This window comes from Megascapheus bottae, chromosome 6 (assembly GCF_031878675.1).
Source record: "Megascapheus bottae isolate mThoBot1 chromosome 6, mThoBot2.hap1, whole genome shotgun sequence".
In the NCBI taxonomy this organism is placed as follows: Eukaryota; Metazoa; Chordata; class Mammalia; order Rodentia; family Geomyidae; genus Megascapheus; species Megascapheus bottae.
Genome location: NC_143514.1, coordinates 44936571 through 44951142, shown reverse-complemented (window position 1 = coordinate 44951142; position 14572 = coordinate 44936571). Strand labels below are relative to the sequence as shown.

General features: G+C 40.0%; 1 protein-coding gene across 4 annotated transcripts in view; it reads left to right on the top strand.

The window, feature by feature from the left end:
• Fggy (FGGY carbohydrate kinase domain containing) overlaps positions 1-13316 on the top strand; it is a 635483-nt gene extending 622167 nt beyond the window's left edge. For all 4 annotated transcript variants that reach the window (XM_090333735.1, XM_090333733.1, XM_090333734.1 and 1 more), the window contains 2 exons: positions 9041-9102; positions 13096-13316. In XM_090333735.1, the coding sequence (XP_090189861.1) occupies positions 9041-9102; positions 13096-13177 (144 nt within the window). In that variant the 3' untranslated portion in view covers positions 13178-13316. The remainder of the gene's footprint in view (positions 1-9040; positions 9103-13095) is intronic.
• Positions 13317-14572: the final 1256 nt, after the last annotated feature.

Below are 14572 nucleotides of genomic sequence, written 5' to 3'. Positions count from 1 at the left end.
AAGAAATGGCTCAGGATACAGATTAGAGGTTCACAGTTTGAGGATAGCATAAGCCAAAAAAAAATAATAATAATAATGAGAACCTACGTAGTAAATCAAGCCGTCTTGTAATCCTAGCTATTCAGGAGGTAGAGGTAGGAGGATCATGTACCAAGGCTGGACTGGGGGAAAAAATAGAGAAAGAAAGGCTGAGAACATGGGAGCATAGTTCAAGCAGTAGAATGCTGCCTGCTTTTGGAACAAATTTAAGTTCCTACTACCAGTATGCAGGTAACTGTGCATGCATTACTTCCACCACCACACACACACACACACGTTCTTGGATTCCATTGCAGTTTTAAGAGGGAAAGACTCAATGATGTATTAAATTGCTTGGTGTTTGCCCAGGCTCCTGGACCTGTAAAAACCTTTAGTTAGCCAAAGAGATCCTTAAACCTATGGAATGTCCAGAGAGATGTCTTTTTACATGTAGCTAATGAAATATTTGATGGCTGGAAGTCCCCATGGATTTCAGAATGGGAATGATAGCCACAAAGATGAAGTTATATGGAGAATCAGAAATTCTAGCTTCTCCTTTGATTGTCCAGGAGAGGGGAGGAACTGGAGATATTTGAATTCCATCAGCATGAACCAATGATTTATTTAACCCATTGTGCCACAAGAATCTCTCGATGATGTGGTTCAGGGAGCTTACAGCTTTCAGTTGCTGTCAAGTGACATGTAGGGAGAGGCACAAAGCTCACTACATTCTTTTCTCACTGTCATACCTCGTCCTTTGTATCCTTTCCATTTGGCTAATCAAGACTGATAATAGGAAGTCAACTGTCTTCCCAAATTCTGTGAGCCCATTTGAGGAAATTACTAAACATTTGGGAGTGGGAGTGTGTAAGTAGGATGATCTGGAACTTGAGGCTAGTATCTTAAGTGGAGGCCAGCTGTGGGATGAAGGTCTTAAAGTGGGAAGCCTGACCCTAATTCTGGGTAGTTAGTATCAAAAATGAACTGAATTTGAGGACACAAATTGATGTCTGGAGAGTTGGAGAATTAGTTGGTGTGAGGAAAAACAAAATCAAACTTCCTCCCTTCACTGATTCATTCAACAAATAATGATATGCTCTGGTCATGTGGAGTGTGCAGGTCAGCAAGATAACAGATGTATACATGTATAGTGTTTACTACAATGTAAATAGATACAGATGCTTTTGCTAATGTTAAAATTAAGATGTAGTATACCTGAAATAGAATACTCAGATGTTAAATGCAGAGTTTGATGAATTTTAATAAATGTATATTCTCATGTAATCAATCCTAGGTGTATTTAAAATAAGAACCAAGTGCCAGTCTTCATATGATTAATAATGATGTCCTCTCCCATCGCTTTCTCTCATCTCTTCCTACATTTTCATTCACATTGTTGTTTCCATTGCATAGAGAGCTTCACAGAATACCAGGTGCAGCTTGAAAGATGATTGTGTCAAAGAGAAAAACCAAAATAACAAAGTAAAATAAAAAAAATTAGTCACTTCTTAATGCTTGTAGGATGGAAATCACATTGCTTATTTTCTGTTTTTCTATGGAGGTCATGTGCCTTGGCCCACACATTAGCACATGAACTTTTTGTTCCAGTAAAATGAGTCAGAGTTCCTTAAGAAGGCAGATTCATGCACTTCAGAGTTGTGTGTCAGCATCTATGAAAAAAGGTAGTATCCCAGGTTAATACATGTCACACACACACACACACACACACACACACACACACACACACTCAAAGCATCACACAGCCAATAAGTAGAGCTGGGATATGAACTTCAGCCTAGGGAAATCAGAGAACAGTGTAAGGCATGTGATAGCATTGTGTCTGAATACATAGCGGAGGAATGGTCTGGGCTTAGAACAGACTTAAATTTAGTTCTCCTACAAATTGGCCTAATGACTTCGAACAAATTACTAACGCTCTTTCTCTGTTCACTTTATCATTCATCAAACCGGGGTAGATAATTCTGTCAGGATCACTAAAGGCACTTCTAGGGTTGAAAAGGTCACGTACCTAAAGCCATTATCACAGCACCTAGCACAAAGTAAGCATCTGGGAAATGGTGGCTTGAATTTCTGACAAGGCAATGGCAGTAACGAACAATAATTGCAAAGTCTTTTTGGACTATGTATCCCACCGGTGAAGAAAAAATTAAGCATATATCCTCAATATGTGAAAGCATAACTTATATAAATACACACATACACATGCATATACATATATATATATATATTTCTGTAATTAAAGTGTGTTTGTCCACAGGATCCAAATCTGTAGCCCAGGCTTGGCCTCAAGCTCATAATCTTTTTGCCTCCCCATGCCAATTGCTGGAGTTACAGGTTTGAGTACTGCATTATCACTTCTGGCTTATTTTTGATGATTTCTAAATGATTTCATATGTCTCCTGTCTCAACTAGACTTCTTGATAAATTTAGTTTCCCCCCACCCCGGATCTTTTCTTATCACTCTTGGTGTTCATTGTGTTTACTTTATAATGTAAAGAGAGTAGTGTTTCCTTCTGTGGTTGAGTCTGAATTATCACCTTTACCTACAACCCATTGAGTGAATCTTTTTCACTCTCTCATCCATTTTGTGAGAATTAGTTTAAATTGAATTATGTGCTACTTGTAACTCTAGCTTAGTAGAGTTACAAGTAGCAACTCATAGAAACAACATGTATGCAAGCACCCTGCAGTTTCCCCCTTGGTATTGAAGAGCCTCCCTTTACCTCAAGAACTGTCATTACTGTCTGATGTGTGTCTGTACTGGTGGCTCTACTGCCAATCTATGTAGATAATGGTGGTAAAACTTAGTTTCTTTAAAGAATTATATAAATGGTATTTCAGAAGCTTAATAGGTCATTCCAAATGCTTTCTGGGAGTGTGGATATGCCCTTCAGCAAACACCAGTTTTGGTGATCTTATATTGTCTCTGTAATGAAAGGTACTACCTTTTCATTCAGTAACTTCCAGACATTAATCAAGCACCCGCAGACACCACAGATAGCTTCCTGCCTCATGGGACTCTATGCATAGCTGGCTCCCCACCACATACTCTATCCTACAGATTGTGACTCTAGACATTATCAGACTTTGCAGTCTAAATCTAGGAACCCTTTGGGCTCCTAACGTAGAGGAGAAAGTATCACATTTCCCCAAATTGCCAGCATCAATATGTTGGAGAATTCATGATGAAATCTTCTCCAGAGATGCTAAAGGGCCCTCTTGCCTTGGTAAATCACCCCATTGTCATCTGAAGGTCTTTAGTAGCTCCCTAGCCAGGCCGTAACACACGAGAGTTGGGTGTTTCCCCTGCCAACACAGTGGCCTGGTGATTGCCAGTACTGCCTGCAGAGAAGGGGTGAGTAGAGTGTGCTGACTCGTATCTGGACCTTGACATGCCAGGGAAGGGTCAACCTCATGAATGAGGTCCTTTATGGTCAGCCACAGGGCCCCCATTTTTTCCCTACAGAAGCCTTTCACTTACTTTCAGAAATGACAATCAAATGTGAACTTTCATGGTTTATTTATAGCTGTGCTTGAGAGAGAGAAAGAAAAGAAGTGATTAAAATGCTATTTGCAAAATATTTTGTTTTTTAAAAGGCCTTCATTGTGTGGGCAAGAAGCAAAAATAAAAGTCACTCTATTCATTGTACTGTCTAGACTCTCAAACAAAGAGAGTATCGTGCTGCAAATTAAGATCCTCCGGCCCCTGACTGCTGACAGAAAGGATGAATTTGGAGTCCAACTTCAAATAAACCCTTTTGAACAGAAATATATTGTGGGGGTGACTATATTTAGCATGTGTCAGCATTTCCACAATAAATTCATATTGTTATGCTGTGGTGATTTCCAGATTTACTGCAGCCAGCGAGTTCATGAGGTTTCAGTTTTGCGTTAATTATTTGGAGAAACTGGGAAACTCAGCAGGGCTGATTGTGATGACAGCACTGATTCTCTGAGCGTTCTCCGTATTGTGACAGGTACTTATAATGATTCCTCCCTTCCAAGAGGTACAAAGGTGAGTCGGACTCATTCTGACTGCCCATGTAAGCATTATTTTTTTTTTGTATGCTAGTCCTGAGGCTTGAACTCCTGGCCAGGGCACTGTCCCTGAGCTTTTATTGCTCAAGGTTAGCACTCTATGACTTGAACCACAGATCCACTTTCAGCTTTTTGGTAGCTACTTAGAGATAGTAGTCTCACAGACTTTTCCACTTTGGCTGGCTTTTATCTGGAATCCTCAGATCCCAGCCTCTTGAGTAGTTCGGATTACAGGCATAAGCCACTGGCACTCAGCTATAAGCATCATTTTTTAAAAATAGAAGACCATCTATTTTTTGCTTATAATTACTTAGTGAATATTTTAATATTGTAGAAATAAGACACAAATGTTGGCAATAAAAATTGTCAGTGTTGAAATTGTTAACACTTTAGTTTCATCTGATCTTGATTATACATGTGTAATTTGTGTTTAGCAAGTGGTATAAAACAAAAAATGCATAGAATAATTTGCACATTTTTTTTCGAGTCTTATCTATTTTTCTGAGATGGGATTCTTGTTATATCACCCAGACTATTCTCAAACTCCCGGCCTGCCTGACTAACGGGATTGTCCAGTCTCAATCTCCCAAATAATTAGGACCACAAGCCTGCACTACCTCATTCAGCTTTAGTTCACACAATTTTCAAGACAGAATTGGAGAATAGCTATACGTTTTACTTCCTATTTGTGCTTCCTACCCTGGTTTAAAAATCATGATTATTGCCTTCATTTCTTAGATAAGTATATAGATCTAGATGACACAAGTTTTATGAGACTTAGGTAAAATTCAGAGAAACTCAAATATCAAGGTCAATATAAAAAGTGGATTACGTTACTATCATCAGATTTTTTACTTTTCCCTACTCATGTCCTCTCCAACACATTAGCTTTATTCTTATTCTCTGTGAAGATTGGAATCCATAAGGAATAGTAAGTTAAAGCAAAGTTCTTCTCTCCTAGCAGAGATTTGCAATAGAGCAAAACCTTGATACAAAAGGCCATATAGTGGGACGCTAAATGAAAGGATCTCTAGGATATAGAAACATAAGCCATATAATGAATGATTGTTGTTCTTAAGGTACTATGTTATCTCTCATCTCTTTTGCTGTCCCTTGGTTATCTTATATTTTTACAGTATCTCACTTTGTTACCTGATATATCAGATATATTTGTATTTGGTTATTTGAAATTGGATAGGGAACGGGGGAAAACAAGATGAGGGGTGGGGGTGGGGGGGAGGGAAATGGGGACCAAGACATGTGAAAGGGTATCAATGTATGGGAATTAATGCACCATCTATCTGGCAAATATCATGTAACCCTTCTATTAATTACAATAAAAAATATATGGGAAAAAAATAAAGCAAAGTTCTTACCTGATCAACATTTTCCTAAATGGACTTTATACTGTTGTAGCCTAATAGGCATGGACAACTAGTTCTTGGCTCCATCATAGGTTCCTTGAGAGACATTCCACCTCTGAACACCTCTCACTACAGTATCTTCATTCTTGTTCCAGCATCTCTATTCTAACAGCCGGCTTGTTTTTTTTCCTAATTCCTTAAACAGATAGTGTGGTTCCTGCTTGACACATGGCTCAAGAGGTAGAGCTCCTATGTGTCAATTGCGAGGCCTTTCATTCAAATCACAGTACCACCAAAAGACAAAGGAAAGGAACAAGAAACCCGGTAATTCATCTCCTGCTCTCTAGCACCGTTAGGCGTACTGAAGAAGATTTAAGACTATTCACTGTAGCCTCTCCCACATGGGCCACCTTAGCTGTGGGAAATAGCTATGTCTGGGAACCTGTAAACCCTGGCAGTGCTTGTTGAGCCCATTGCAAGTTCTCATCATTTCTATACTGAAGATGCTGCCAGCCCACCCATCCCTTCCTGGCAAAAGGAATCCCTTCCTGGCAAAAGTTGTCCATTGTATGACACACACTGAGAGTCAGGCACCCAGTTCTCTGTTGGTCTCAATGAGTTCCTACTGTGTTGACTTTTGAAGGGTGAGACTCTCTTTATAACTATGGAAAGAGGGGTGGTGCACAGTAAAACAACAGCTTTCTTAAGAATTCATTTCTTTGTCTAATCTTCCATGCAGATGAAAGATTTAAGAGTTGATGTCCTGGGTTCTCCAACACCCTTTTTACAAACTCTTCAAGGTGGTCTCTTTCCAACTCACTCTGGTATCTTACATCTGTCATCTTTAGGTCTCAGCCAAAACATTCCATTTTAACATTCTGTCACGTGTATTATCTATCCTCAAGTTCATTCACTCCATCGACATTCCCTGAGTGCATATGATATGCCAGATGCTGAGTTTGGCAGTGAAAATAATTATAACCATTCCTGCCTGAAGGAGCTCACAGTCTACTTGGGGAGACTGATGTGTTAACAAAAAAGCATGGCGCCATGTCATAAATGCTCTGGGAGACAGAAGGATAAGTTTCTGGGGGAGCAAATAACTCAGTCCTGGTGGTGGTTTGCAGGGTTGGCGGGGCGGGGTAGAGGGGAGGTTATATAGGAAAGGCAACAAGAATGAATCAGGAGAAGAGGAACATTTCTCAGTGGCATGGGTACCTGACCTAAGTTGAATACATTATTTTTTCAGAAACAAAATAGCACCTTTTGAAGCCCTTGCAATTTCTATGATGAGTATTTATTAATACTTTTAATTTAAAAGCAATTTATTTTTAAAGCTAGCAGAGGTACTATGAAGGAAGAAAGAGAGAATTCCCTGATGTCTGCCATTTATCTTCACATCTGTTGCTGTGGGAAGGCAATAACATTTATAAAGTACCTTTTACAATACAAGTTTCCTAAATCCCACCCACGGAGGCAATCCTGGAATGTTATCTCAAGTGTGAGCCTAGGCACAACCAGAAGAGCCTCCTCCCAGACCCGGTCAGGACTCAAGGGTCATGATAGGGCAAGGTTCTCCCAAAAGCACAGCAGAGGACAAGGCAAGGACAAATGAAAATAGTGGGAAACTTGGTGATAGGGATTTCTGAGCCCATCTCAGCAGGACATTGGGCTTGCTTTTAAGTAGATCTGAACTCAGTCTGTGACAAGGTCCTGACACATTGTGGAATAAGCAGAAGAGTGGAAACATGGAGCAGAAACAACTTTAATAAGATGTGTTTGTCTGTCTGCTCCTTCAGGTAGCCCTTCCTAAATGTTGTCTTTCCTCTCTGGTTTCCTGGTTGATCGTTTTTCATCCCTTGAAAATGTATCTCTACTTCAGGCTGCCTTTTCCTGATCTCAGCGTATATGGTAGTCTAGCATCTCTGATCTCTCCATGAACACTTTCTCAGCCTTTCTGATCATGAAAGGTTAGGCAAACAGGTAATTTGTGCAGAATCATTGGGGAAGAGTCACATATCAGATTTCCTAGCCTTAAGTGATCATGGAACAGAGGTTTATTTACTTCTAACACAGTACTTGGCATTCTTGCTTTTGGTCACAGCAAATGTCTGTTGCATTCTGCCTCGAGCTCCTTGATTGAAGCTCCATGCCTTACAGTAGTCCTTGTGTATTAAGAGCAAGGTTCAGTGCATGAAAGGGACAGCACATTTTATCAATGTTCTAGGTGCTGAGATTTAGCAGACCAAGTCCCTGCCCTGGTGTAACATAGGGACAAGTGATGGAGAGGACAGATAATGAACTCAGAAACCAAGGAATATGTGACATGTCCAAAGGTAATCAGTGGTACGCAAATCAACTAATCATCACAGGAAGGTAGCAGAGATGATTAGAAAGACACTCTAATATTTTGAAAATATCCAGGAGCTCTTAAATTTCATCTGGTAATCAGATGTTTCATTTTTCCCCTTTCTTGCTAATATCTGAGTATCTCCAGGACCAAGAGTAAATCATATGCAAATCTTTATCCCTAGCCAGTATCGGGTACATAGAATACAACTGGTAAATTTTTGGATTAGGAAGTTGTATACGTGACTCAGGACTGTCTACATTCTGGGTCAGGGGTGTATCATAGTGGTAGAGTGCTTGCCTAGCAGTACCACATGTACAGAAAAAGCCAGAAGCAGTACTATGGCTCAAGTGATAGTGTGCTAGCCTTGAGAAAGCTCAAGGGCAATGTCCAGGCCCTAAGTTCAAGCCCCAGGACTAGCAAAAAAAACCAAAAAAAACCTATATTCTGGACAAGAGTTCAATAGCTATTTCTAAAGCAAGGTCTGTTCTGTGGTGTTTTGGTCATACAATTGCTTGTGGTATTCCCCAATAAGGTCTACTGGACTCCAGATTTTTATTTCACTCCAATCCCCTAACTTTCTTGTGGCCTTAATAGCCTTGGGAGATTTCCAAGGAAACTGAACCCTTCCATTCAAATAGTAGAGTTTAGAGTTGTCAGAATCTATGGTGGACACCACTTTATATGGCTTCCTTCCAGATGCCATAAAGAATCACTTGCCTAAGTGTCCCCAGGTAAAAATAAGAATTTCCTGAAGTAACATTCTGGAGTTCACTCTATAGATCTCACACATTCAGAAACTGCTGGGGAAAGAGCAGGCCTGAAGGACTTTATTCTAGACCTCTGGTTTGACGTTCATTCAGGTATTATCTGTGGGCAGGTAGACAGTAGACCCTGTGACTGAATTCCCAATGAATTCCAGCCTTTATGTCTAAGTAATGAGGAAGCCTCCTTGGGAACCCTGGAGGCAGCCTCTGAGTGTTTTGCATTCTGGATTGTGTAGGCCCTGGAGATCTCAATGCACAGCTATGCCTTAAACCCCTGATGGTCACAAGCATAATCGTTACAACTGTTCACTGGCTTTTACTTTTACCTTCAGAGAAAAAGTAGTTGGAGGAAAAGAAAACCATGAATTGACTGAATATGGTAGAGGGAAATTGAATTCTAATTGGAATGCTCCCGCCTGCTGCAGACTCCCTTCCCTTTTAGCTTCCCAATTCAACTCTCTGTGCTGTTTTCCATTTAACAGGAGGCAATGGCAGGAATGAGCAAAGTTGGGAAAGTTGTGTTCCCGAGACATGAGGATAAAAAGTAAGTTTATACTTTTATGAGCATAAGACTAAGTAACACACATACACACACACACACACACACACACACACACACACACACACACACACACACAACTATATATTGGGAATACATTTTTAAAGTCAACTAATCCATCCAGTCCTTTCACTTAATAGTTGAAAGAACAAATTCCCAGTGAGATAAGTTTTATTTACCTGAGAGTTCAAGCTGCCTGGGGCCAGGGTTTGGTTCATCTGCAGGCTCAGGAACTCACGCCTGTGTTCATCCCCCTAGATCATGGGAACAAGATTGTTTCTCTTCAGTCTCAGAGAAAGTGAGCATGTTTTAGATGTTAAACCACAGGACCTGTCCATTCTCTTGCCATATGTGCCACTTATTGTTGAGATTTCCAAAATAACCTTGAGCCATGTTATAGTCCCAATTCAACAAAATACTTCTGGTTCTTTGAGCCCTGTTATTGAGCTCCCAATACTGACAGCCTGCTATAAAACATGGTGCCAAGATCATGGCAGGATGTAGAGGAGCATAAGATGTTACCAGATTTATGCATATATATGTTATTTCATAACAGAGGAATAAAGTCTGCCCTCACAGTATTTATCAGGTAATGAAGTAAACTAAAGAAGAAAGAAAGGTCTGTGGCCCTATCGAAGTGAGGGAAAGGTTTGGGGAGGAGGCTAAATCTCAGCTGACATTAAATGCTTAAAATAAATTGCTAAACAGTACAACCAAGGAAGAACCTCCTTGGAAGAGGGAATAGCTTTCAAAGTTATGAAAGCCTAAGCAGCATCGTATTTGAGGGCACTACAAATATTATGAAATGTAAACATAGAAAGTGTGAGATGTGGGACAGCAAGAAGCAGAATGGGAAGAGGAGGACTGTTCATGTATTGCTTGGAGGCCCTACTATAGGCTGAAGATCCTCCTGCTGGCAGAATGGAGACACTGGATTTTATGCAGTGATGAGACCTACTCAAATTTTAGATTTTTTTAGCAAGATTTGAAAGGTCTAAAAGTAAAAGTCAAAACTCTAGAAGGAAGCCAGGCACAATGGCTCACATCTGTATTCCTAGCTACTCAGGAGGCTAAGATTTGAGGATCAAGGTTCAAAGCCAGCCCAGGCACTAAAGAATGTGAAACTTATTTCCAATTAACCACTAGAAAACAAGAGATGGAGCTGTGGCTCAAGCGGTAGGGCAGTAGCCTTGAGCTGAAGAGCTCAGGGACAATGCCCAGGCCCAGCAGTAGGGTGGTAGCCTTGAGCTGAAGAAGCTCAGGGACAGTGCCCAGGCCCAGAGTTCAAGCCCCATGACCCACCCTCCCCCCACACACAAAGCAATTCCCTTTCCAATTATTTATTTCCAAATGAACTCTGGCTGTTAACTCCTGAATATACCCCAACCCAATGTCGAGCTAGGAAGAGCAAACTTAGTCAAGCCAGGAACATGGAGACCCCTGACTTCAGGGTGTGGTGGAAGCCATGGACACTCCTTATTTCTTTACTTCTCCCTTGAAGTTGGACACACACACACACTATTTTAAAATTATAAATCAGTTGTCCTAATCTTCTTGAGATTTTTGAGGGAAGGACGCTTTTCAGTTCTTTTTGGTGATGCAGGTGTGTTTCTTTTTGAAAGAATCTGGCCTCGTGAGGCACCGCCAGTGCTGTACCACCATCTGCAGGCAGCTCCCAGTATTACAAGTAGGAAACAGGAGCCAGTTTCCTCTTACATCTCATGATTTCAAGTTATATTAACTGTGGATCATTTTCTTAAGTCTCTGCCACCAGAAGCAAGTGACTGAGTTAGACAGAAATGGGAAGGAAATGGTCAAGGGACTTAGGCTTTCTTTTATATAGAGCCTAATTTAATGACTTTAGTTCGGTAAACAAATCTTTCAGAGAATGGATCCCAAATTTTATCCTAATGTCCAGGCCAGCTGTATATGTAGCTCTACAATAGTCACTTTAAAAAACATAAAATTTTTTGTCCAAAGTCAACCCACAGGAGAAAATATTTTGCCATCTGTATATCTAATAAGAGATTGATGTCCAGAAAATATAAAGAACTCTTAAAATGTATGTAACAACAGAAAACCCAAACAACAGGGTGTAGTTTAGTAGGACAGCCCTTCCCTGGCATGTGTGAGGAACTTGGTATCCCCAAGTGCACAAAAAGGAAAGCAGTTGAGGGGAGAAGGAAGCAAAGGGACAAGAAGGGAAGGATAGGAGGGGGAGGGGAAGGGGAAGAGGAGAGAAAGGGAAGGAAAGGAAGAGAAAGTGGAAGGAAGGGAAGGAAAGGGGAAGGAAGGAGGAAAAGAGCGAAGGAAAGAATTAAAGGGGAAAAGGAGTAACATTTTTAAGGATATATTTTAAGTGACTATTCTAGAGCCACATATATAGCTGGTCTAGACATAAGGATAAAACGGGATCTACCTAAAAATTTGCTTACTGAACTGCAGTCATTAAATCGTAATAGCTAGCTATTCTGCTACATGGTTTACGAACAAAGTTGCTATAAAGTTTTTGTTAGTAAAATCAGAAATCTCCAAGCACTTGAAAACATCTTAGCCCCTTTCTAGCAATTTCGAGGCTCCTCATCTTACTGTGAAAGAATGGCTTAAGAACCTTAGCTTGTCCTGGAGTATGATTAGAAGCAGATCCTTGTCTCAAAGTCATTCTATGACTAATAAATTGACTGAGTTCGCCAGCAATACCTTCATATTCCTAGACTGATGATATTACTAAACTATTAGTTATTTATAAGGTAAAACATCATTTCTCATACAACAGGCATTGTTCTAAGTATTTTTGTGTATTATGTGAAGTACTTCACATACAGCTCTATTGACATATTCCTATAGTTGTCCTCATTTCTAGATGAGGACACAGGCACAAATTCATCAGGTAATGTGTCCCACGGTCATGGGACCATGTTGAAATTCAAATCCTGGCCTCAGAGTCCTCATCTTAGCTGTGTGTTTAGCCAGTCACAACTCCTACAGTATCTAAAGCTGCAGGTAGAAGCATATGGAAAGTCCATGTTTCTGTGTCTATACAAAGTTTCTCTTCCACCTTCTCTCCTCTAGTTTACAGCTTACAGATACTCCTTCATTAGAGCACTCGTCTTCAGAATACTGCAGAATATATCAAGACATATTGAATTGCTTTCATCTATCCTCTCCCCAAGTGAGCTCCCCCAACCAAGAGGCATAAGGACAAAGTTTATTGTATAAGTGATTCAGGCTGCTGTTACCCTCTTCAGCTCCAGATAGCTACTATGCCACATGGTTTAGGATCAGTGTCAGTTCTAACAGATCTCACCTGAGAACACAGAGCAAAGTCCACTACTAGATACTTGGAAGGCTAGTCAGGCTGCATGAAAGGCTTTAGTTATATTTCTATTGAAGTTTTACTCAAAGCAGTCTTCTCAGGACATCCATTTATGGAATCTCCAGGAGGGATTAAGGTGTTCGTTCTGGTCCCTGGTCATACTGTGTGTCTTAGGGTTATTTTGTGGAGGAGTGTTGGCCATGCCTGGGTTTTAAACACAGGGCCCAAAGCTTGCTACATAGTCACTCTACTGCTGAGACACACTACCAGCATTTAGACTAGGCTTTTGACCTGTGACTAGTCATGTTGGTACTGTGTATTGAATCTGGGTAGATGAAGGGGCCTATGTGGTGGAGACTGTGAAGTCACATGATCTGAGCCTCACTTCCCATCCTGCTAGTGTTAACCTTTACAAGCCTTTGGATTGGTTTCCTGAGAAAATGTCCTTATCTCAAAAAATGGAGAAAATAGAACTTCACCCAATTGACAGGTAACAAGTTTGAAACTCATCATTCCACTATTTAGGGTTCCATTGGTTTCCAACACCTGGGTTGTATCTGCTTTAAAACATGACAAATTCATTCATACTCTTCTAAATCAAAAAGAAAGGCACATGACAGTATATCTTGAGATTGTTTAACATTTGCATTTTTCTCCCACAGATATTATGACAAGAAATATCAAGTATTCTTGAAGCTAGTTGAACATCAAAAGGAGTATTCAGCAATCATGAATGGAGACTGAACAGGGTTTGCCGGTTCACAGGCCAGAAGGGTCTGTGTCACTGTCTTAGGGGCTTCTGTCCTTCTCTTTTATATTCTTGATTCAGAAGGTATTGTTTCATCACTTCTATATTATCTCCTAATAAAAGTATATATATATATATATATATATATATATATATATGCCCAACCAAAGATATTCTTCTTTTTTGAAATACCAGTATTATTTTTTGTGTTTTTTTCCCTATAGGTATTTAAATTTGCAATTGGAAGGTAGGCATATTCAGAATCTTGGCAGGTACCAGTATGTTGCCAAGACTTTCACATGAGGTCACAGCATTTCATAGAAGAGTAGATCTTGGTTGTCATCAGAGCCAGAGGAACTTGCATTTGTTAGCTGATTCTATATTAGCACTCAATGAAAGACAGCTTTAGATAGGATAGCTAATATGCAGTGTATATAAGGTTCTTATCACTTGTTTCAGTGTTTTGTACTAGTACTGAGACTTGGACTCAAGATCTGGGCACTTTCCTTTAGTTTTTGTTTGCTCAAGGCTGAAGCTCTACCATTTAAGCCAGAGCCAGATTTCTGTTTTGTTGGTGGTTAATTAGAGATAAGTCTCTGGACGTCCTGTCTGGGCTGGCTTCAAACCATGATCCTTAAATCTCAGCCTCCTGAGTAACTAGAATTACAAGCTTGAACCATCAGAACTCAACTATATCATGCTTCCTTTGTGGCACTTCCCCTGCTTGTACAGGATATATTCTAGGGTCAGATGTTACATTTAATTGCAGAATCATCATTTTGCAATCATCCTATTAAAGGCAGGAATCATTGATGGATCCAGGAGAAGATTTTGATGAGTAACAGGATATATGCATGGTCTTAAAAAGTTTCTTCACAGATTGTTTATTAGTTACAAGAGGAAAAAGAATGTTAACTACATAGGGAAGAAATGGGACATCTTGATTGGATGACCAAAATTAATTTCAGATGGCTGAACAGACAACATGTATCTCCAGATGTGACAGCCTGAGAAAGAGAGAATGCATAACTCAAATCTAACCATGAGGAAACATCAGAAAAACCCCAAATGGGTCACATTCTGTTTTGTTTTGTTTTTTAATAGACTATTCAAAAATGTTCATGTCATAAAAACTGAGAAAAGCCTTAGGAAGTTTCTAGATTAAAGGAAACAAAAGAAATGTGATCACTTAAAAGCTTTTGAGGTAGACAAGTACTTGGAGAACTATAATGTCTTTATTTAATATCATACCACACATGAGCATGCAGACACACACACACACACACACACACACACACACACACACACACACACACACACACATATATACACACACACAAATTCACCTACCACTTGCTGATACTACTTCTAGAGCTGTCTGAGCTCAGATG